Below are 23,579 nucleotides of genomic sequence, written 5' to 3'. Positions count from 1 at the left end.
GCCTGCGGTGACAGCATCGTCCGTCGCTGGTGTGTCAGCCTCTGGTGTCACTCGCTTGTCTGTGGTGTCCCTGTGTGTCTCCAGTATGTCCCCACTGTGCCCTGACACAGCAGCACTGTGTGTCCCTGTGTGTCCCCCAAGGATGTCCCCTTCCATGTTGCTTCCTAGCAAAGCACTGCTGTGTGTTCCCATGTCCCCCAGGGGTGTCCCCATCTGTATGGCAGTCCCACAATGTACTATTTTGTGTCCCTGTGTCCCCCCAGGATGTCCCCATCTGTGTTGCTGTTCTGCAGAACACTGTGCCGTGTCCCTGTGTCCCCCGCAGGGGTGTCGCTGGGTATGGGGAGAGATGACGGGACAGCAAAGCTGCAGGGTGGAGGCAGAACTGGGAGCAGTGGGATCACTGGGAGCTCACTAGCGTGGGGACGTGTCCCCTCCCTAGCAGGGCCACCTGAGCCATGGTCCCCGAGGGGGTCACCCCTGGGGGAGGGGGTTGCACACCAAGGGCTCTGCAGATGGGGGCTTTACTGGGAGTGGGTGCTGCAGGGTGCTGGGGCAGCGTCCGCGTGTGTCACCCATGTCCCCGTGCCAGCCAGAGGGTCCCTTGGCCCCCGCAGGCAGGGACCCCCCTGCCATGGCAGGGCCCTGCAGGGTGGATTAGCGCTTTCCTTTTTTAATCTTGCTATTTTCTTACACAAGTACCTCCCTTTGCATGACGGTCAGAGAGGCATTTATTCAGGGAGAAGCAGAGTATAGGTTTATAAATTCTTACAGAGCTAGTGGAAATATTTTTAATCCCTCCACAACCATTCTCAATAAATACAGCTGACCCGGCTTGTCTGCAACCCTGAGTGGCTTCTGTGCGGGCAGGGGCTGACAGTGACCGCTCCGCGGCTTCTGGCTCCTATTTCCTGGAAAAAGGCTTAGAATGCATATTGGGGGGGTTTCTGCTGCACCCACAGGGGCACCGAGCTTGGAGGGGGGTGGGAGAGCCCTGTGGGACCCCACTTGGGGGCTGGGGCAGCAGCCAAGGGTGAGGGTCCCCCCATGCGCTGCCCTGGGGTCCCGCTGGTGTGGGGACAGTGATGGGAACTGGGCGAGCAGAGCAGGGATCCTGGGCTGGGGATGTGATTGCTCTTCATGTGTTGCCCCCCAACATCCTTGTGCCCCCCCATGATGGGGTGAGCCCTGCTGGGATACACCGCGAGCACTCGCTATGGCCGGTCCCCCCCTCATGAGCACCAATGCCCAGTTACCCCAGTTTGGCTTCACCAGGAGCTGGTGGGGTGGTGCTGGGATCCATGGACTGTGTTTCTACCTGCCCTCCAGTGGGCGTCATCCATCTGCACCCTGTTATTTCTTCCTGCACCCCACTATCCTGTCCTGTACCCCACTATACTGCCCCTTCACCCTGCATACCCCCTCCCAGCCCCCCTGTACCCCAATGTCCTCCACACGGTGCTGGCGGATGGATCCAGCTCAGCACAGGGTGGGGTGCCTGACTACTCTTCCTGGGCCCCCCCCGAAATCCTGCTGTGAACCAGCAGGTCCCAGTACAGCCCAGCACCGCTGTGCCTGCCCAGGGGTTGGCAGCCAATGGGGGGTGCCCAGGAGTGGGTGCTGGCAGTTTGGGGGAGCACCCGCCTGGCCCCAGCCCAGGGCAGCGTGTTGGCTGATCCTGAGGCCCCACACCGTGACACCCAGCAGCAGCCACTGCGTGTGTGTCACAGGGCTGTACTTGTCCCCCTGTCCCCTGCAGGGCTGGACACACACACACACATCCCCAGGCACCTCAGAGCCCCCACCACCCTCTCCCACAGGCATCCCCACCCTGATGCCTTCATCACGCTGAGCATCCTCACCTGCACCCCCCTGCTCCTGGACACCAATTTAAGCCCAGCAGCCCCAGTGCTGGGGTGTGTTGTGCTCAGCTCTGTTCTCTGTGCCCACTTTGGGGGTTTTCTGCTTTACCTGCCCCCATTTAGGTGTTTTATTTCCCCTGATGGGTGCTGGATGTGTGGTGGGACCTGCTGCTGCCATGGTCCCCATTTGCTGCCCGGGGTGGGGGTGCTGGGACCACCTGCAGCCTCAGCTCGTTTGCTGTGCTGAGCACCCCCAGGTAGGAAGCCTGTGGATTGGGGGGGTGATGACTGGCAAACCAGCCTTCGCCCCACCCCGGGGGCACCCATTCTGCCCCCCTCTCTGTGCACTCTAGGTTCTCTCCATCCCTCTTCCCCTCTGGATCGTCTCTCCAGTTCCTCTGATCCCAAATATCACAGCTCCTGTGCTTCCCCCTGCTGGTACTCGCACCCCCCACGCCCCAGATTCTTTCTTGGGTCTCCCCCATTCCTCTTTACTCCCCAAACCCCCTCCAGCTCTGTTTCCCTCTGCAGGACTTTGCTACTGCCCCCTGCTCAATCACCTCTATCCCCACCAAGCACCTTCAGCCCGGCTCTGGTCCCTGCGTGCTCACTCCCACCCTGTGTGACACCCCCTGCACCATCCCATCCCTTTCCCCCTCCCCATATACACCTGGATCCTCTCTGGACCCGTCTTGAAGACCCTCCCTGGGTTTCTGTGCCCCCTGCTCTGCTCCAAGCTCCTCCGGGACCACCCAGACCCCTCTGTCCCTTCCTCTGCTCCCCGTGCAGCAGAGCGGCCTGCGAGAGCTCGGGCAGGATGTGCTCCCCATGTCCCCCATGGATGGGACCCTGCCCCACGGTCTCACAGCAAAGAGAGCCTGGAAAGAGGCTTTGCTTTCATCCGCTCTGGATCGCCCATAGCATGGCTGGGCTGGGACAAGCTCCAGCCGCCTCCTTCCCCAGGTGAGCTGGAGCTGGTCACATCGTTGTGCAGGTTTTGGCAGTCGTTCTCCTTGCTGGTGTTCTTCAGATGACCTGAATCCCAGAGCACAAAATCTTTCCCATTGATAGTTCTCCCAAACAGGCACCGGTGTCAGAGCCAGCAAGCTCCGCAGTGAGAGCTGTGCTGTCCCCGCGCCTTCCTTTGTCCCTGCGTGAGCAGTGAAAGCCTGGCAACTGTGTGGGGGTGTTATTTTTCTCTGCTGAAGTGGCTGAAGCATTTCAAAGGGTTTCTCCAGGTGTGCTTGGCAGAGAGCTAAAGCCAGGCGCCTTTCCCTGGCCTCTGTATCACCCAAGACACTTCAGTTTTGCTTTTCCACCAAGCTGAGTGGTGCGGTCGATGCGCTGGAGGGAAGGGGTGGCATCCAGAGGGACCTGGACAGGCTGGGGGGTCCATGTGAACCTCATGAAATTCAACCAGGCCAAGTGCAAGGTCCTGCACCTGGGTCAGGGCAACCCCAGTGCCAGCACAGACTGGGGATGGGTGGGTGGATGGATGGATGGATGGATGGATGGATGGATGGATAGCAACCCTGTGGAGAAGAGCTGGTGGGCGACAAAAGGGAGATAAGCCGGCAATGTGCGTTTGCAGCCCAGAGAGCCAAGTGTCTCCTGGGCCACATCACCAGCAGGTCGAGGGAGGGGATGCTCCCCCTCTGCTCTGCTCTCCTGGGGCCCCCCAGAGAACCGAGTCCAGCTCTGAGTTGTCCATCACAAGACAGACATGGACCCCAGGGGCTCTGTCCCTCTGTCACCAGCGCTGCCTCAGTCCCACCCTGCTCTCTCCAGCATTTTAGAACGATGCTACAACCCAGCCTGTGGCTGGTGATGCCAACCCAGGGAATGTGTGGGTCAAAAATCACCATCACATATATGAACCCTCCTAAAACCAACATGGAAATGGGAAATGTTTGTGCCTCCTTGTGTGGAAGCAGCTCTGGCTGCCTCGTCCCGCATCCCACCCTTGCAGCTCCAGGACAGAGCCCACACTGGTGGCCCTGCCTGCATCTCCTGTCCCAGAACAGCCAAAGGAGCCGCTTGTTTTGGCCTCCAACTGGCTGATTTAGCCTGGTTCCCTTTGCCCATGAAGGATAAAACCCGGTGCTGAGGCTCCGGTGTCAGTCCCAGCCTATGTCTACCCTTCGCTGTGTGTCATTTCATATGATTTTGATCACATCCTTGAAAACAAAAAAACCTCCAACCCACTCAATCTCAGCCCTCCCAGGGCAGAGCTATTTCCGCGTGGTGAACGCTCCCATGCAAATTCTCCCGTGTCCTATTTTAGGTTTCTCATCAGCACCGGCTGCAGACAAATGTGCTGGAGCTCCTGTCAAGCCTTTGGCAGTGGTTGTTGTGCAAGGGTTTCTCAGGGCAGAAGAGGAAATCTCCCCTTTCCTTCCCTGGGCTGTGCCACCCCCCACTTGCCACCTAAAGAAACCCCAATGGCATCAACCCTTTCCCTCCCCTGCATTATCCTTTATATTCTTAATATTCCTATATTAGAGAGCACCATGCAACCTTTCTTTTTCCAGCATTTGGAGACGTGTGCTCCCCCGGGCAGTGGTGGAATCACCATCCCTGGAGGGCTGGACAGACACGGAGATGAGGTTCTCAGGGACACGGGTTAGTGCCAGGTTTGGGTTGGACTCAATGACCTTGAGGGTCTCTTCCAACCAAAATAATTTCATGATTTTATGATCTTCATCTTGGGGACCCCCCCGCATGGCTCTACTGCCCCATGCCCCCCAAGGGGTGGGGACAGTGCCCTACTGTTCCCCATGCAGCTCCCCTGCCCGGTGCAGGCAGGTTGTCCCAGGCAGGGCTGTCCTGTCTGGCCCAGGGGTCACTTTGGCAGAGGGATGCTGCTGACCCTGCTGCTGCCTTCCTGGTTGGTTGTATTTGGTTTTTTCTTACTCTAGAAACCCAGGCATTGCCTCTGGTGTCTTCCCACTCGCTCTTGTACCTTTTCGCCACTTGTCACATCCATTTCCACGGCCACCTCTCCCGGGCCAGGGTAAGACAGCGGCAGTCAGTCCGATTGCACCCAGTGTTGTCTCCCGGTCAGGAGCTCGCTAGTGGGGTGACGTCTTCTCCTCGCCTCGCAGACGTGGTGAGGAGTTGGGATGCCGTGTCTGAACACATTCACTGAATGCTCATGATAAAGCAATTGGCCTTTGTCTCTTCTGCTCACAACTCAATGGTTTCAGTAGACCTGAAATTCCTATGTTGCTCCGTGTCATTGCTCTTCCCCTCCTTTCAAGGCAGCTAAAGCATCTCAGTGTTCCCTTGCATCTGGCAAACAGGCCACAGACCACATTCTCCAAAAACTGAGATGGAAAAATGGAGTCCAGCTTTATCAGAGAGAAGTCTTCAGCACGTTTTGTGGCTTCTCTGTTCCCACAGCCAGAGTGCAAAGATCAGACCAAGAGCCTGAAACAACTGGCACCAGGGGAGGTCTTAGATGGGATAGAGGGATATGGCTCTTCCCCAAAGGGCTGTGGGGCATTGGAACAGGCTGCCCAGGGCAGTGCTGGAGTCACCATCCCTGGAGGGCTGGACAGACGGACATGAGGTTCTCATGACATGGGGCAGTGCCTGGGGTGGGTTATGGTTGGGCTCCATGATCTGGAGGGTCTTTTCCAACCAAAATGATTAATGAGTTTTTAGGGTGTATCCCAAATGATGGCAACCCCCGGTTCCAACTCTGCTCTTTACCAAATACCTTGTAGAGGCTGAAGAGGAAGGAGACACAACACCTCAGCATATGGAGGGTCTTCCCCAAAGCTTCCCAGTGTCCCTTCTGTCTCTTCTGCACATCAGGGCAGGGCACAAGGGACAAAGTACCACCAGCATGCTCTGAAAGGTCATCATTTCTACCAGCTGCAACCTGATATGGGTGAAGATGTTCCTGCTCATGGCAGAGGTTGGACTGGATGAGCTTTGAAGGTCTCTTCCAACCCAGACTGTTCTGTGAGTCTGATTCTGCGATTCTATGATTTTCTTCTCAGCGACCTTCAGGCTGTCAGAATACCTGGAACTGGGACATTCCCAGTTGTTGACCAACAGACTCTGGATCTTGGATTCGGTGATGTCACTGCTGAGAGATGGGTTTCTCGGTTACCTGAGGCTTTGGCAGATGTTTGTGGACACACACGGGCCCATTGGTGCACCCAGAGCCGTCTGGGGACAGAGGTCCCAGGAAGTTGCTGGCCTCACAGGATCAAGGGGGGAAAGCCAGCCTGCCCCCGGCTTTCCTCTGGCCACGAACGCCATCCCCACCCCAGCCCATCCCCACCTCTGCGAGGAGAACAGCTGGATGAGGGCCAGGGCGATGGGGCTGCCTCCAAACCCAGGTGAGTGCTCCTCAGGGTTTGACCCCCATGTGTCTCGGGTGACAGAAGTGACTTAGGACCCCACATTGCAGCTTGACTACAGTTTTGGGAGGAACAAAAAAGATCTGCTTTATTAAAGCTGCAGGAGAAAGGGTACAAGGTGTCGCGGGGGAATCCAGAACCAAATGGATGCTCTGGGCCATCTGGAACACAAGGGGCAGTGGGGGCACCCAAAGAACAAGGGGTGGTCTGGGGCATCGAAAGCTCTCGTGGAGCAACTACTGCTTCTTCATGGCTGCCTTCTTACTTTCGATTAGCAGCTGCCCCTCCCTCTTTATGTCTTCCCGGGTGGGGACATGCTCACCACGTTCACTGTCTTCAAATTCAGAGGATTCTGGAGGGGGGAACAGAGAGAAACGGGCTGGGGAGGGTCTGCAGGGCCACCTCTGCTGTGCCGCTGTCACCAGGGAGAGCCAGCACGCTTTGGAGGGCTGGTGGCATCACAGTGAGCTTTCCTGCCAAGCCCTGGCTCTTCCTGCCCAGCACCCCAGGGTGACCTGCAGGGCCTGGCACTGCCGCTGCTGTGGCCCATCTCCAGCTGCTGGGGCTTCCCAGAAAGGTCTGGAGCCACGCGGTGCTGGACGCAGCTCCAGCTTCATTCAAAAGAGGTGGCAAGCTCCAAAAACTCAGTGGCTCCTCCAAGAGCATCCAATAGGAAGAGCCCACAGACAGACCTGAGCACTGGTTATTCTTCACAACCAGGTGATTTTGAAGACAAGGGTCTCCCTTCTTGCCCCACAGCATCTTTTCTTGTTCCTTCTGTGGTTCGATGCTCACCACCCCACCGGCTGCCTTCATGCTCCCACATCCCCACCTAAAAGCACCACCCATGCTCAAAGCCTTGGAGACAGCCCCAGGGTCTGGAGAGAACTCATGGGCTGGGCTCTGCTGGGACAGTGAGAGACAGGCGAGGATGGACAGAAATCCCAACAGGCAGGGACAGGGACAGTCGCCGTGGGATGCGTCCCCGCTGTGCTCTCCTACCGTCATCGCTGCTGTCTCTCTCTTCAAAGGAAACCATCACGTTTCGAGGATTGCTGGACATTTTTTTCTCGAGGAAATCCCTGGCCTTCACGAAAGTCTGTGAAAGACACCCTGAGTTAATTGCTGAAGGGGAGGGGGGTGTTACAACCCAAGGGATGCCCTTGATGTTCCCCTGGGACAACACCCTGCAGTGCCCAGTGCCACCTGGAGCTGAGCTGCTCCACGGGGCCACCGCCATTCTCCTCACTTGGGACGGGCCATCAGAGGAGCCTGGTGCGGGTCCCCAAATACCCCAGCAGGGATGGACACCCACGTACCTCATTGCTCTCGTCAAGGATCCTGCGTTCAGGGGGCAGCTGGGCCGCCCGCTCTTGCAGGTACAGGAGCTTCTTGGCCATGTACTGGAACTTCCCCTCCACCCCCCGGGACAGGAGAGAATCATCCTGGAGACAGAGAGAACCACCTTGGTGGGCAAAATGAGCCACTTGGGGTGACGGTGGCTGCACCCAGTGTCACCGCGCTGTGTCACTGCACCACCCAGCGCTGGGTGGGTACCTGTCCGGGCACGGTGATGCCGCGCAGACGGAAGAGGAGGTGGTCAATTCTCTTTTCAATTGCAGAGAGGAGCTGCTCGTTCTCCAGCATCTGGGCTCGTGACTGGTCCCGCTGGGCCTCTTGGGCCTTCAGTTTTGCTCTCAGCTCCTCCTCCAGCATCCTGCAGCCAACCACAGCCACATCCATACAACTGCACAGGAGTGCAAAGACAGCACAAATCCATTGCAAAAGCTGCTCAGGTTGCAACCCACCACCCCCCCTGCCATGAGCAGGGACATCTTCACCAGCTCAGGTTGCTCAGAGCCCCGTCCAGCCTGGCCTGGGATGTCTCCAGGGATGGTTCAGCCACCACCTCTCTAGCCAACCTGGGCCAGGCTCTCACCACTCTAATCATAACAAGCAATAAGACAAACAGAAACGGCCTCAAGTTGCGCCAGGGGAGGTTGAGGTTGGATCTGGGGAACAACTTCTTCCCCAAAGGGCTGTGGGGCATTGGAACAGGCTGCCCAGGGCAGTGCTGGAGTCACCATCCCTGGAGGGTTGGACAGACGGAGATGAGGTTCTCAGGACATGGGGCAGTGCCAGGGGTGGGTTGACGGTTGGACTCAATGATCTTGAGGGTCTTTTCCAAGCAAAATGAGTCTGTGATTCTATGACACGGCTGTCCCGAGGCCAGCAGCACCTGGTTTTGTTGGGGGGCTGGTGAAACATGAGCAAAGCCTTCTGCAGCTCCAGATCCCTCAGTTTTTTCTCCAGCTCCTCCTTCACCTCTTCCCTCTCTTTGATGTAGTTCTTCAGGTCCTCCAAGGATGTCTCCTGTGCCAGGAGCTTGCTGGGGATGTTCTAAGCCAGGGACAGCACGAGAACTCAGCCCACAGTGCTCAAGCAGGGTGCAGGATCTGGCCCGTGGCCTCAGAGGGCTTTCTGCACCAGGGACCACTGCGGGCTCAAGGCATGGAGAAACACAGCTCCATCCCTGCCCACACAAGAGCGGCTCTGAGGGGCTTCAGGCCCACAGGAGAGCTGAGAACCCCTCAAGAAAACAAAGCGAGCAGAGAGGTGTCGGCTCCCTGTGGCTACGAGCAGTCTCAGGTTTTGGGGGAGATGGGTTGTTCCATTACCCAGAGGCGGAAGCACTGTACTGCAGCCTTGACTGCCTCCATCGTCTCCCTTATCTCGGCCTCGAGGTCCATCTGGGACTCGGCGGCCTCCAGTTCGGTGCCTGAGGTGGGAGAAAAGCGGCAGAGAGGGATGCCCGGAGCTGCCCCCACGTCCCACCCCCCTGCACCCCGCCAAGCACTCACCCACCAGTGGGTCCTGCTGGGTCGAGAGCTCCGTGCTGGACTCGGACTTGGCTGGCTGTAAGGACGTTCATGGTCACCCCCCAAGCTGCTGGCACCCTGGGGAGCTGGCCCTGCCACCCCCACCATGGGGGTTCAGTGCTGGTGCTTTCCCCTCAGCTCACCACGGGCATGTTCTTTTCGCTCAGTTCCCTCAGCCACGGCCTGTCGATGGCAACCTTCTGGATGTCCCGGGAGCGCTCCGCAAGGGACTCGGCTTGTCTCTTGGCCAGCTCCTCCTGGAGTGTATCAGAGAAAGAGACAAGTGGCTGCGAAAGCTGGGATCACACAATCATAGAATCATTTGGGTTGGAAAATCCCCTCAAGATCATCGAGTCCAACCATAACCCACTCCTGGCACTGCCCCATGTCCTGAGAACCTCATGTCTGTCTGTCCAGCTCTCCAGGGATGGTGACTCCAGCACTACCCTGGGCAGCCTGTTCCAATGCCCCACAGCCCTTTGGGGAAGAAATTGTTCCGAGATCCAACCTCAACCTCCCCTGGCGCAACTGGAGGCCGTTTCCTCTGCTCCTGGCGCTTGTTCCTGGGGAGCAGAGCCCGACCCCCCTGGCTCCAAGCTCCTTTCAGGCAGTTCAGAGATCAGAAGGTCTCCCCTCAGCTCCTGTTCTCCAGCTGAACCCCCCAGGTCCCTCAGCCGCTCCATCACACTTGTGCTCCAGCCCCTCACCAGCTCTATTCCCTTCTCTCCACTCGCTCCAGCACCTCAAGGACTTTCCTGGCATGAGGATGGACCTCTGTGAGCCAGCTGAGCTTCTGGGATGGCCAGTGTCATGAATGACCCCCCGTGGAAATGGGCTGGGTAGGAAAGCGGGCAGCATGGAGGGCAGGGAGGGCTGGAGGGTGGAGAGTGCTGCCTTCAGCATGGCTGGTGCTTTGGGCACGTTGTCTCCAGCCCCAGGGCATCCTGGCCCAAGAATGAGACATGAGAGGAGCTACAGAGGATCTAGGTGCTGTGGGCTAGCCCAGCTCAGTCTCTTTTCTTCTTCATTGCAGGAAGATCCACCAGCCTCGCTGCATGGTGCTGTCTGTGGGCTCTGGAGGGTGGCAGTGGGCCCCAGGGTGCCCTGGGTGATCTCACCTGGGCTATGGCAGCGGCTTTGCAGGCCTCCTCGGCCATGGCCTCCATGTCCTTCAGCTCCACTTCGTACAGCTCGGACGTCGTCCACATGAGCGCCACCTCTCTAGTCAGTTGGCTCACCTCCTGGGACACAGGGAACCACAGCCTGTCACCCCACTGAGCCCTGGGGGTCCCCACACTGTGACAATGGATGGAATCACAGAATCCTAGAATAGCTGGGGTTGAAGGGCCCTTCCCAGCTCCCCCAGTGCCCCCCCTGCCATGGGCAGGGACATCTGCACCAGCTCAGGGTGCTCAGAGCCCCGTCCAGCCTGGCCTGGGATGTCTCCAGGGATGGTTCAGCCACCACCTCTCTGGGCAACCCGGGCCAGGCCCTTGCCACCTCATGGAGGGGAGCAGAAGGACCTCGCTGAGCCAGGAGGACGTCCCACCAGCACCAGTGCCCCCAGGGGCACCTTGCTGCCTTTGCAGGGGGAGCGAGTGGGACGATGGCCCGCTGAGGAGGAGCTCACCTTCTGCAGGGCATCGTGCACCCACTCATACACGGCGCCCACTTTCTCTGCAGCGCGGACTTTGGCGTGCATCTTGTCAAGCTCGTTCTCCAGCTGGCGAATCATCTGAGGCAGAGATCGGGGGGACACATGGGCTGACACCACCTGCTGAACCCAGCACCTACCCAGGGAGTGCAGGGCTTGGGTTCAAGCCCCCCATGGATGCTGCCACCCCAGGAAGAGGGGTCCTGGGTACCTGCTTTTGCTTCTTAGTCTCATCCGACTCCTGCTCCAGCAGCCGCTGCCGCTGCTGCAGCTGCCGCTGCAGCTTGTCCCGGGCTCGGCAGCGCTGCCTCAGCTGGTAGTCCAGCATGTTGAGTGTGTTCGCCTGTTTGTAGATTGTGGCCTGGAGCTTGTCCCGGGCCTCCTGGATGGGCAAGTGAGAGGTCACCAAGCTGGAGGCAGCGCTCGCTGGGCACCCACGGGAGAAGGGGGTCCTGCCTGGGAAACTCCCCCCACCGTAGAGCCGGGGATGCTGGGACGTTGCTCCAGGACATTGTCACTCCCTTGGAAGGATGGGGACTGGGAGAGCTTTGCTCTGGGGGGTGGCTGGGGCAAGGCAGAGGTGACATCACCACCTCAGGGCTCGGGGCCTCTGTGGTAGACAGCCCAGGAAAGGCAGGCTGGAAGGGCCAGGAGCTCTGCTGGGGTGACGGATCTGCTCCGTGAGCTGAAGCAGGACCTGCACGGATGCATCCTGTGGCGGAAAGGGACCCATGGGACACGGGTGAACACCCCGTGCCTCACCACACCAGCCCTATGGGGTTGTCCTTGTGTCGGCACCAGGTCCCTTCACCGCGTGCCCTGTTGCCAGTGTCCCTGGAGCCTCAGCCCCCACACCAGACCCCGTTACCTCCACCGTCAGCCCGGCCAGATCGGGGGGCAAGTTGTGCGCCTTGAGGACCTCGGGGTCCAGGACGGGCTTGTGCTGCGGGCACAGAGAACGTCACCGTCAGCATGGGGACGGTCACGTCCTACTGCTGTCTGCTCCCGGAGAGGGCTGGCGGAGCAGCCGGCTCTGCAGGGCCAGCACTGGGCAGGGGGACGTGGCAGATGGGACCTCCCGCTACCTTGCGGGCCGCGGCCAGCGCCTGGGCATCTTCCCGCACGGCCTCGCGCAGCGCGGGGAGCCGCTCCCTGTTCCGACGGAGCTTTTCCTCGCACGACTGCGTGAAGATCTTCCTCCCTTGCTCTGGGGGACACGAAGGCGCCGTTGCTGCGGGACAACGCGGGGAGCGAGAGCCTCAGCCCGTCCCCGCCAAGCCCAAGGGGCGGCACCTTGCAGAGCGGTGGCGGCGCGCAGCTCCTGGGCGAGCCGGCTCAGCTTTGTCTTCCGGCCCCGCACGGTGGCAGCCGCGTCCCGGCCCCCCGGCCCCGCCGCAGCCATGGTCGCTGCACCGCCCGCCGGAGCCGCCGCCGGGCCGGCACCGCCTGTGGAACCGGGTGCCCGTTGCCTGCGGAACCGTTGCCGCGGCAGCTCCAACGGCCACGGCCGCTCGCAGCCCCTTCCTCTCCACACCTGCGCGCCGCGGACTCGCTCCGGAGCGATTCCTGAGCGCGCTGCGGTAGCCACGGGCAGCCCGGCGAGCGCAGCCCGGCGAGCGCAGCCCGGCGAGCGCAGCCCGGCGAGCGCAGCCCGGCGAGCGCAGCCCGGCGAGCGCAGCACACAGAGCACAGCACACAGAGCACAGCACACAGAGCACAGCTCAGCTCTGCTGCCGGCACCGCGGCTGCGGCAGCCGCAACCAGCCCAGGGGAGAGCCCGCCGACCCCCCACCAGCGGGACCGTTGCGGCGAAGACGCGCGCACACGGACACACAGCACAGCAGCGCTTGCCCGAGAGCTGCCCGCTTGTCCGAGTGCTGGAGGAGTCTGTCGCTCCCTGCACATCCTCCTTCGGAAACTCCACCGCATCGGGCCGGACACGGTAGCGCAGGGAGTTATCAAAACCCGCAAACGCCAACCAGCTGCCAATAGTGATCTTTATTTGGATGCCGACCATACACTCCTGCTGAAGGACAGATATGACAAGAAGTGCAAGCATGTATATTAATTTGTTGATAAATAAAATGAAGCTCCCCCTACCAGAGAAAACACTTAACATTGCATTTGCAGAAAAAACAGACTTGATAAGGAAATTGCCTTCCTAGCACCAAGCGCATAAATTGGCTTAGAGTAAGTTTCTGTAACAGAAGCTCTTTGACCTGCAGCCGTCCTCTTGTGCTCTGGGTGCTGGGATGTAGAAAACAAATGGCGGGATTATGAAATCGAGCATTACTGACACAATGTCATCAGAGGCTCTTCCTCAGCGTCTCACTCGCAGACTCATGAATTGAATGTTAGCGCTAATTGCCAGGGACAAGCTAAATATCAACGTTACCATCCTCAGTGCTTCACAAAGACATGGGCGTCTGAAAAACGCGGATTGTACGCATGAGGAATCTTACCAATCTGTCCATGTAGAGATTTCCACACTGAGGCTGTGGCCGCACAGCAAATATAATCGTTATGCCACTGAACTTTCCTAGGCAGCATTTAAACACCATGGAAGATTACCCTGGGGCAAGAGAAAGTGTCTTAAAATGGATTAAAGGGTTCAAGAATCTCCATTGCAGGGGCCCTCAGCAAAGCTCAGAGTCTATGGTGGCAAACACTTTGAAAATATCCCTAAAGAATCTTAACCCAGCCTTGCACGCGCTCCCGTCAAGCGACCGCCGCAGAAATCAGCTTCCAAGAGGATCCAGTCTCACAGACTCTCCGCACCTGACACGTCAAAGCTCCTCCCGTTGACGTCAACTCTCCCTGCTTCAATTCCACACAATTCACACCGCGTTAATGGCACAAAGGCAAAGGTCGTGTCAGGAGCACAACCCAGAGCTCTGTTTAATGGTCACGGAGCGGGCAGAGCAAACGGTGACCACGGTACACGATCTACTTGCCGGCAGCTCCTGCCTCGCCGCGTACCGACCACACGGGAACTGGTACGTAATTCTGAAAGCTCCTGATATTCCTGCTGCTTTAGGTTTTAGTCACCCAAGGATATATACGCTTTGCCTGCTGGTTTGTAGTTTTAGTTTCTCCTCCTCCAGCTGTTGTCCTCTCTTCCCCTCTGCTTTGAAAGACACAAGTTACATTTCTAAGCTGAAACAAGACTAAACAGAATGATCAAGAATTATATCTTGTGCCTCAGGAGCTGGCTGGAAATTCCGTGCATGTGTTAGAAAGCAGCATAAAAAGACAGAGAATAAAGGAGAGCTGCCAGAGTTGTTCTTGATCGCACTAAAAAGGGGCATGACAAAGAGTTACCGCCGGGGAACTGCGGCCAAACAAAAGCTCGGTGGCCAGAGGCCACTGCCGCCTGCTCCAGGTTCAGTTTATCGCGGGCATGAGAACAGCTCAGAAACACAAGCTCCTGCTTCTGCCTACAAAAAGCATCGCCACGGCCACAGCTGCCTCCTATTCTAGTAACAAAAATAGCTACTTTATTTCTTTCTGGATCTAGAATATATAAATAGAGAATAGTTCATTTTTCATTAATGTAGCTAAATATACTTTATGAATAAGTTATCTGGAGAACACTTTTTCTAAATCTGCAAGTACTGTTACACCCAGTGAAGGAAATCTTTTAGAATGGTCCTTTAATGTTCTCTAATTACCAAGCAGCCAATTATGGAAGTCTAAGTCAGTCTTCACGCTGCCAAGAGATCAGTTTGGACACGATCCACACTTTGTACCTGTTTCAAAGTGAAAACGCAGCTCCCTTTTCTTCAGGTTCCTCTCCTCACATCCAAAGCCCACCCTAACAATCTTCACTCCACACTGACACGGAAAGCACAAACGATTGGCACCGAATCACTCAAAAACTCAACAGCAACCTTTCAAGCTCACCAAACCCAGAGTCACTTTCACATCAAGTCTTAACTCAATCCTCGTTAGTGCAACTCTGACACAAAAGGCTCCTACAGGCAAACCCAGCTGGAAGAGTCGAATGATTAAAAAACCCCCACACTGCATGGAAAAATCCCAAAGGATTAGTGTCAGAATATATTGGGCAGCAAGAGATTGGGAAAAAAAACACCACAAAGGCCTAACAGAAGAGAGCGGCGAACGCCGGTCGTTTCGCGGGACGTTGTTAACGTAGAACCGCTCCAGGAAGGTTTTCGTTATTCGAGCTTTTCATCTCCTTCCTCCACGTCTTTCAGACTGAGCACTTCCAGTGTTCCTTTCCCTTTGCTCTCGCTCCGGATCAGCTCATCGATCTCTCTGAAGCAGCCTGGATCAACGAGGCACACCTGAAATATTTCACGTTTCATCAGCCAAGCTGCAAGATTGGATTTTCACCAGCCCCCTTGCCAGGACCACAACCATTTTCCTTTAAAAATACTACGGTTTCATCACTAAGACAGAATTGGCAGGGTTGATAAGCAATTTCTATCACGGAATCTTTCCCAATGAGTTCTGCAGTTCCATTTAGCCATGCTGGACGTGGCTTTTGGCAGCTGGATTGATAGTCTGTGCTCAGAAAGATTTTTACCAAATTTTGCTTTACCACAGACTTAAAAAAAACCCCCAAACTAATTAACCCCTGTCAAAATACAGGCCTGACCCACCAAATAAGAGTAATATTCCATATGTGCAGAGCAGCTTCTCAGTGTTGTAGAAAAATCACTGCCAAAAGAAATGACACAGTGCTTCTTCTCAGCTGGAAGCAGCAATCTCTGTACAATAATGGCTATTTTCAAGCTTCCACCACTAGGACTCTGTGAAATTAAAAATGACAAACTACACCCCTAATTTAGAATCTCTGGTAAACTTGCAGCTTAGCTAAACAACTTAATTAATCTTCTGATAAAACATAGAGATATAGTCACATCAATTATGAATCCCAAGGATGCTTTATTGCTTACGATTTCTAACTGTTCGTGGAAATCTTCATTCTCAATCACTTTAATCAGTGGCTTGAGCTTCTCTTTCAGTTTCTTCCCCTCCTTTGCTGGAAGAATAAATCGCAGCCTCATGTGAGCACGTTCGATTTGCATGGTCTCCTTTAACTGTCTGATCACTTCCAGGGCCTACAAAGGTGTTAAAAACAAAGAGCATTTACACACCTGCTTGAAAACCACCACACAGATCAAAACCTCAAATCATTTGCATCAGCTTTGGACACTTCTGTCAGCGCTGCAGGGAGTTTGCTCCAACGCTGTTTTGATAGATTAACAAGAAAAGGCAGAGTTCTTGTTATTTGTGATCCCTCCAACACTTAAAAAACCCGTCTGAAATCTTAAATAGCACTTATACTGTAAACCACCATGTGGCTCAGATGCAAGGCCTGATTTATTACCTCAATCAAAATAAATGACAAAACTTTTATTTCTGTTCCAGGCGTTGCACTGCTGCTGCTTTAATTAGGTTCTTTCTTTCTCCCTTCCCTGAATAGTTAGAAAACAAACTGCAGGAGTTTCAGCAGCTGTTTGTATCCAGCATTCAAACACCGGCTGCATGAAGAATCACTCTGCAGAATTCAGCCCCCAGGGCTTTGCTGATCCCTCTGTGGCTGCAAACAGAGAAATTACACTTGAAGCCACCACCTCTGACCAGAAACCGATTTTGCAAGAAAACAAACCTGCTGCTTCGTGCTCTTGTTCGGTTTGACGGAGTAGTGAATGTCCTTCATGGCTCTTTCTATGAGGATCACTGTGTACGGCCTCTTTGTTTCGGGATTCACGCATTTGTCAGCCACGATAGTCGCGATGTCTCTAAACATCTGCTCCAGCTGCGTGTGCCGTTCTTTGTCCGATACCTGCAGCTCCCCTTTCGATAAAATCTGGACGGTAAATAATTCAAAAAAATCAGTTAATAAATGTCACGGGTGTGACCAAGGAGTGAAAAGCCTAGGAAATGTGTTAAATTTAACAATTGCTTGAATGGTTTGGTCAGATATGAAGTGGAGAAAAAGAATAATAGTATTAATAATGTATGTAATTATGACAGACAGCATGGAGAGATTTCAAAATAAAAACCTGCCACAGAAAAACTACAAAAAGAGAAGCGCAGATTTACTTGAATTCACAACAAGCCCACAGTTCATATACTATCAAGAAGGATTAAGAAATCAGATCTGTTCTTAACATTTAATTGGACTTCCCAAAGTGAGCAACTGTCCCTTTGCATCCCCTGCATCCTTAAAAATATACCTTAGGTGAGAAACTCTTCAGCACTGGTAATTCTTTTTTTTTTCTGTGTCTGTAGACATCAGTGCATAAACGCTGTATGTTCTACAGAGCATTCAGAACTCTCTTCAGCTAAATACATAAAAAAATTCAAGACTTGGAGCACAAGTGTGATGGGAGCGGCTGAGGGACCTGGGGGGTTCAGCTGGAGAACAGGAGCTGAGGGGAGACCTTCTGATCTCTGAACTGCCTGAAAGGAGCTTGGAGCCAGGGGGGTCAGGCTCTGCTCCCCAGGAACAAGCGCCAGGAGCAGAGGAAACGGCCTCAAGTTGCGCCAGGGGAGGGTGAGGTTGGATCTGGGGAACAATTTCTTCCCCAAAGGGCTGTGGGGCATTGGAACAGGCTGCCCAGGGCAGTGCTAGAGTCACCCTCCCTGGACGGGAAAGTCTTCTGCAAGCTTTTATAAAGCCGGTAACTGTGAAGTGGTTGAAACCTACCATCTTACAGATTTCTGTTTGGTCATCCGTTCCAAATGCTTTAACGAGATCATCTTTCTTTGCCACCTGGCCTTTGGAAACGTTGACAAACACCGTGTGTGTCTGCAGGACCTCGTCGAGATCTTTCTCCCTAGAGATTAGGGCACGGTTAGAAAACTTGTGAAGTCAACAATATAAAAAAGAACACATGATTTTTTAGCAAGGAGGAACAACCTGTGCTGCCAAGGAGCACGGAAACTTCTAATCCTGAGATGTAACTCCCCAGAGAAGTGCAGGGCACTGCCCTGTGCCCAGGGGTGCTCCCCGTACCTGGATTCACACAGATCCCACCATCTTCCTGGGCTGGACAGCCGGGTACCACAAAAGCTCCCTGGCTCCATAGCCAGGACCCATGTGGGCCTCTCCGCTGCCACAGCCGGGTGCCCACACAGGCCTGTCCCACAAAACTGGGTCACAGAATCACAGAATGTGCTGAGTTGGAAGGGACCTACACAGATCACAGAACAGTTTGGGCTGAAGGGCCCTTCCCAGCTCCCTCAGTGCCCCCCCTGCCATGAGCAGGGACATCTGCACCAGCTCAGGTTGCTCAGAGCCCCGTCCGGCCTGCCCTGGGATGTCTCCAGGGATGGTTCAGCCACCACCTCTCTGGGCAACCTGGATCAGGCTCTCACCACTCCCAGGGTAGAACATTTCTTCCTCATGTCCAGCCTGAATCTCCCTCTAGTTTAAAAGAATCATAGAATGTCCTGAGCTGGAAGGGACTCACAAGGATCATGGAGTCCAACTCATGTCCCTGCACAGGACACCTCACAGGTCACCCCGTGTGTCTGAGGACGTTGTCCAGTCTCTTCTTGAACACTGTCAGGTTGGGGCCGTGACACCTCCCTGGGAGCCTGTTCAGTGTCCAGCACCTCTGGGTGAAGAACCTTTTCCTCATGTCCCACTGCCCCTCCCTGGCACATCTGCTGCCGTTCCCTGGGCTCTGTCACTGTCACAGAGCAGAGCTCACCCTGCCCCTCCTGCTCCTGCTGAGGAACCTGCAGCCCATGAGCTCTGCCCTCAGGCTGCTCTGCTCCAGCTGAACAGACCCAGGGACTGCAGCCGCTGCTCATCCGGCTTCCCCTCCAAACCTTCACCAGCTTCGCAGCCTCCTCTGGACACTCTGCAGTAGCTTTGTCTCCTTTTCTCCTGTGTCCCAGCCCTGCACACAGTGAATGCTGCAGGTGAGGCCACCCCAGCGCAGAGCAGAGCGGGACAATCCCCCCTGCCCGGCTGGCCGTGCTGTGCTGGGTGCACAGGACACGGGGCCCTCTTGGCTCCAGGGACACTGGTGGCTCATGTTCAACCTGCCGTCCACCAGAAGCCCCGATCCCTCTCCGTGGAGCTGCTCTGCAGCAGCTCGTCCCCCAGTCTGTCTGTACAGCCGGGGCTGGCTCAGCTGCAGGACCCGGCACTTGCTCTCGTTGAACTTCATGTGGTTGGTGATTACCCCGTTCTGCAGCTTGTCCCGGTGCCTCTGCAGGGCCTCTCTGCTCTCCAGAGTGTCCAAGGGAGGTCCCCACACGCCCCTCCCGACCCCCCCCGCGCTCACCGCCGGGCCCCACACGGGCCTGCGCCCCACACGGGCCTGCGCCCCACACGGGCCTCCCTCCCCCCGCCCTCGGGCCGGCACTCACGCTCCGCTGCGCCATCCCATGACCTTGTTGCGGTAACAGGCGATCTCGAAGCGCTTCCCGGCGCGCCGGGCCCGCACCACGGCCACATTGGTGAGGCGGATCTGGTTGGTGGGGGTGAAGATGGACATGGCGACGGCCGGCACTGCGCCACGGCCGAGGGGCCGCCTCACGCTGCCTTCCCATTGGTGGCCACTGCCCCCGCCCCGCCCCCAGGAGCGCCAGCAAGAACCGTCCGGAGGGAAACGGCGGCCGGAAGGGTAGGGGGCGGCACATGGCGGCGGGTGAGGGGGTCTGAGCGAGCTTGGTGGGGGGGTGGTAACTGGGGGAGGAGTAACCGTGAGGGGGGTGACCGTAGGGTTTGGGGTAAGTAACTGTGAGGGGTAGTGGTAATAACGGGGTGGGGGGAACGGGGCGTGTGTGAGCGGAGGAGTAGTGACCACGAGAGGAGGGTGGATGTGGGGGATGGTGACTGGGGGAGGTGTGAGGGGTGGGTGAGAACCCTGGGGCATGTGTGGGGGTAATAACGGGGGGGGAGTAATAACCCTGAGGGGGGAGTGTCTGTGGGGCGGTAATAATTGTCTGTGGGGTTAATAACCGGGGAGTTGTGAGGGGCAGGAGCTGTGAGAGGGACAACAGCGGTGTTGCTGGTAGCTGTGTGTGTGGGATGATAACTGGGGGGCTGTGAGGGGTGGGCGTGGGTAATAGCTATGGAGGGGGCGATAACTGTGTGTATGAGAGTAATAACCATGGGGGGGTGATAACTGGGAGTGTGTGAGGGGGGAAGAGTAATAACCGTGGGGGGAAAATGTGTGTGGGTGATATCTGGGGGTATGTGAGGGGGAGGGGGCGGGTAGTGGTTCTGAGTTGGTTACTGAGGGGGTGGGATATGGGGGTCAGTGTGAGGGGTTTGTATGGGGGGGTTAGAGAGGTGGGTGAGCACAGGAGGGATGGGCTGGGGGGTGCAGGATGACGGGTGCTGGGTGGGCACAGGGTGTGGGGTACTTGGGCTGCTGCAGGTTTCTGGAGCCCCCTCGAGGGGTAAAACCCACCCCTGTGGGCTGCCCACGTAAACCATTTGTGCTGGAGGCACAGGATGAGCTGCTGAACGGGCCTGGGAGCCCCTTGGCTCTTTTCTTTTTGGGTGTTCAGCATTAATTGTGGAGGGATGAGGGGGAAAGAAGCTTTTGTACCGTTAGTAACAACCCAGGGGAAAAATAAGTTAGCAAAGCTTCCAGCCTCTTGGAAATGAGCAGTTTCTGAGCTCTTGTCTCAGGTCTGCAAAACAAGACCCAAGAGGACTGTGGATACCAGCAGGAGGGTGTCGTCCGCATTTCTCAGTCCATCAGTGTTACAAACAAGCCTTATTTAAACTCTTAAATGTTTGTTGGGGTTTTTTTTTTGAGATAGGTAATGTGGGGGACTGCACAGGTGCACTACTGCCTATAGTGTTATGTACCCTGAATCTTTAAGTTGGTTCAGAACAATCTTGGTTGTTCTGAATCAACTGTCACTCACATGATAGAATCCTGAAAAAGTACTTTGAAGGTTTCCAGGTTTCAGTCTGGCCTTGACACTCTGGGTCAAAGCTGTTGTTCTAACCAGTGTGGTGTCTCATGTACACAAGCAAGCGTTGTGTTTAGCAGCAGCCTCTTTGGAGGTGATTTCTCCCCTGATATGGAGCTTTTTAGCTCCAGAGATCTGCCTGTGTCAGGTCTGTGCAAAACTAAGGCCAGTATGATACAGCAAATGTTCTACAAGGAGATTTTACTTTCAGGCACTTGCACAGCATTAAAGTATTTTCTGCCTTTCCTTAGAACAGAACCTGTCTAATCAAAACCCAGAGTTTCCATGTGACAGTGTAAAACATTAGCTTGGATACGGAGATGAAACTTGGCTTATGCGCCTCTGAGGAGGTGAAGGCTCCTTGATTCAATTGTATTTTTTTGTCTTTAGCCAAAAGCTGTTTTCTGCAAGCCTGAGAAGAGCTAATGGTGTGAGCCCGTGGATCCTGTATGGTTATTTTCTTGTGTGCTTACACTGAATTCATACTGTAGGAATCTGCTTTTGCTAAATCTGTTATTTATTCCAGATTTAGATGTCTCAATGGATACGTGGAACTTCTATACTTCCCTGGTGTCCTTATGGCTACACAGATTTTACATTTATTCTGTTGTTGCTGTTGGGATCAGCGTTTGGATCATCGTTCAGTTCCTCACCACCAAAACCAGAAAGAAGGCAAGTGAAGATCGAAGTGTTTTTGCCCAAGAAGGCCCCAAAATCTGCGTGTGGAAGCAAGTGGCTGCCGGGTGACGGTCCCCACTAGTGCAGTGACATGTTCTGCCCCACTGTGGGCCCCCGTGGGTCACCGCAGAGGCCAGATGTGGTCGTGTAGGAAACTATCACCTTGCCAATAGAATAGGCCCAGGCAGGATCTCTCAGCAAAGCACATGTTATTAATGATTTTGTGTGACCGAGTGTTCTCCCTAAAGGCAGGCATGCATAATAGGGCAAAAAGCCCCCGTTTATATTCCTCCAAATCCTGGGTGCAATTTCCCTCCCCTCTTGCCCACTGGTTGGTTCTTCAGGGTTTACAGACCACCCGACACCTGCCTCAGTTTACGTATTTCATTTGTCTAATCCGAACAATACCCTTTCCCTTATTGATCTATTTAAAAATGGGTTCCTGGCTCTTTGGCCGTCCTTCCCTCTAGATTAACTTGTAAATACAGGTATCAGTTTGCATTCTGGGATTAGTTTGAAGAGACTTTGTTTTACATTAAGGATCCACAGTCTGATGTGTCTCAGTCCTTTCCCTCGCTGGGGTCAGGTGCCCAGTTTGTGAAAACTACATTTCTTCATTAAACATTCCTTACAGTTCAGTCCACCTGAGGGTTATAATCCTCAGCCTGGATGGTCTCATGTTTGTGGGTGACTTGGTGCCCTCATTGCTCTGATGTTGGAGCAGATCTCTGCTGAATGCTTCTCCCATCGTTACTGAGAGATCGTGTCAGCCTGGGTTGCTCTGTCACAGCAAATCAATCACTCTGCTTGTGCTGGAGTTCTCAGGTTCATCTTTCCATTGATGTTACTGATGAAGTTGGGCTGGTTTTAGGACGAGAGTGGGATTAGGCTGTTCAGGATGCTAAAACCTTGCACAGGTGAGCGAAGTTCTGCTGCGTGAGTTGGGAGGTTCCTGCATTCAGCTGGATCTGGCTGCGTGTGACATGCGTTTATTGGAGCGTGGCCTAGTTCAGAGACATGGTTGTGTCTTTCTCTAGGTGTGAGAAGCTAAAATGCTTTGACAGCCTCATTTAATTAGTGCTGAGGGTCTGGTCACAGGATATGTGTTTTAAGTGTTTTTGGGAGAAAGGGGTTAACATCACTTTGAAAAGGGATTGAATGAGACGTAGTGCTTGTTTCTTAGGGTGAAAAATCCAATGGGAATCCAGCTTCTTCTGAAGGAACAGAAGACAAACTAGTAAATGGATCAGCCACCCTGGAGGCAAAGGAGCTCTGTGTTGCCGGGGTAAAGATTTTCTATGGGTCTCAGACTGGCACAGCAAAGGTATCAGTTACTTTTTTTTTTTTCCCCACATACATGAAGTAATTTGAAATATCATTGAGATTCAAGTATGTTGCTTGCCTTAGAAATATTGCACAGTGTAAACATCAGAAAGTTCATTAGCTCATGAAAAGTCATTGCCCAACATGAAAGATAATTTAAAATTATATAAAAATAACATTTTTTCTACTTGCTTTAAATGGTGCATGTGGTAGAGACATTGATTATGAAGTTTAAAGTTTACTCTTGCTGTACTCTTAATTGCGAGCAGGTTTTCTTAGAGACAAATACTGTTTTAGGTGCTTTTGGAAAAAATGGTGTGTATAAATGTGAAAACATTAGTCATTAAAATTCATGTCGCTCTCTTCTTGCAGCCAATATACTTAATTTTATTTTAACATGAGGAATTCTAGGTCCAGTGCCCAGTTCTCGGATGTCTTTGTTCTTTCTGTTGTGGGAGAAGTCTTGTGACTGGGCATATTGGGGCTTGTTTGATCCCCACCATAGTTGAGTTGAAGTAACTGATAAATTCCTATATTTTGATTTTTCAGAGGTTTGCCAAAGGTCTGGCTGAAGCCGTTATTTCACTTTGTTTGCCTGTGGAAGTCATCAGCATGGGAGATTATGATCCAGATGATTGTTTAGCAGAGGAGGTAAGTACCTTATAAATATGACTAATAAATAAAAGCTTTTCCTTATGTTGCAAAGGCTCTTTTCCCCTTGTGTGTATTTCCTATAATTCTGGAAATTCCCAAAGATGTGTGGTAAAAATTACTTCCCTTCTGTATAAGTGTAGCCTATCAACCCTCAGCAGAAAACACCTAAATTTTGACTATTCCTAGGAGAGGATCACATAGAATATTTTGATGCTGACAGTGCCTTTGTACAAGC

General features: G+C 54.4%; 3 protein-coding genes across 3 annotated transcripts in view; 1 reads left to right on the top strand and 2 right to left on the bottom strand.

The window, feature by feature from the left end:
- Positions 1-6,339: 6,339 nt before the first annotated feature.
- Positions 6,340-14,668, bottom strand: LOC308048031 (coiled-coil domain-containing protein 183-like). Its single transcript, XM_080356874.1, has 14 exons — positions 12,062-14,668; positions 11,854-11,975; positions 11,637-11,711; positions 10,980-11,150; positions 10,745-10,849; positions 10,233-10,355; positions 9,258-9,371; positions 9,097-9,151; positions 8,914-9,014; positions 8,475-8,635; positions 7,793-7,952; positions 7,555-7,680; positions 7,238-7,334; positions 6,340-6,587 (listed from the first exon to the last, which is right to left on the bottom strand). Exons 1-14 carry the CDS (start codon positions 12,885-12,887, stop codon positions 6,472-6,474), a joined length of 2,352 nt encoding a protein of 783 aa, XP_080213000.1. The 5' UTR covers positions 12,888-14,668; the 3' UTR covers positions 6,340-6,471.
- A 146-nt stretch (positions 14,669-14,814) lies between these two features.
- SBDS (SBDS ribosome maturation factor) lies at positions 14,815-19,310 on the bottom strand. Its single transcript, XM_080356875.1, has 5 exons — positions 19,127-19,310; positions 17,451-17,580; positions 16,407-16,607; positions 15,691-15,855; positions 14,815-15,075 (listed from the first exon to the last, which is right to left on the bottom strand). Exons 1-5 carry the CDS (start codon positions 19,252-19,254, stop codon positions 14,947-14,949), a joined length of 753 nt encoding a protein of 250 aa, XP_080213001.1. The 5' UTR covers positions 19,255-19,310; the 3' UTR covers positions 14,815-14,946.
- A 77-nt stretch (positions 19,311-19,387) lies between these two features.
- Positions 19,388-23,579, top strand: part of LOC308048147 (S-adenosyl-L-methionine-dependent tRNA 4-demethylwyosine synthase TYW1-like) — a 110,797-nt gene continuing 106,605 nt past the window's right edge. The window contains exons 1-4 of the mRNA XM_080357079.1: positions 19,388-19,407; positions 21,216-21,379; positions 22,557-22,691; positions 23,240-23,341. Of these exons, the coding sequence (XP_080213205.1) occupies positions 19,398-19,407; positions 21,216-21,379; positions 22,557-22,691; positions 23,240-23,341 (411 nt within the window). The 5' untranslated portion in view covers positions 19,388-19,397. The remainder of the gene's footprint in view (positions 19,408-21,215; positions 21,380-22,556; positions 22,692-23,239; positions 23,342-23,579) is intronic.

This window comes from Nesoenas mayeri, assembly GCF_963082525.1.
Source record: "Nesoenas mayeri genome assembly, chromosome: 20".
Lineage (NCBI taxonomy): Eukaryota > Metazoa > Chordata > Aves > Columbiformes > Columbidae > Nesoenas > Nesoenas mayeri.
Note: the sequence above shows the minus strand (reverse complement) of the source record. Positions and strands in the feature narration are given on the sequence as shown.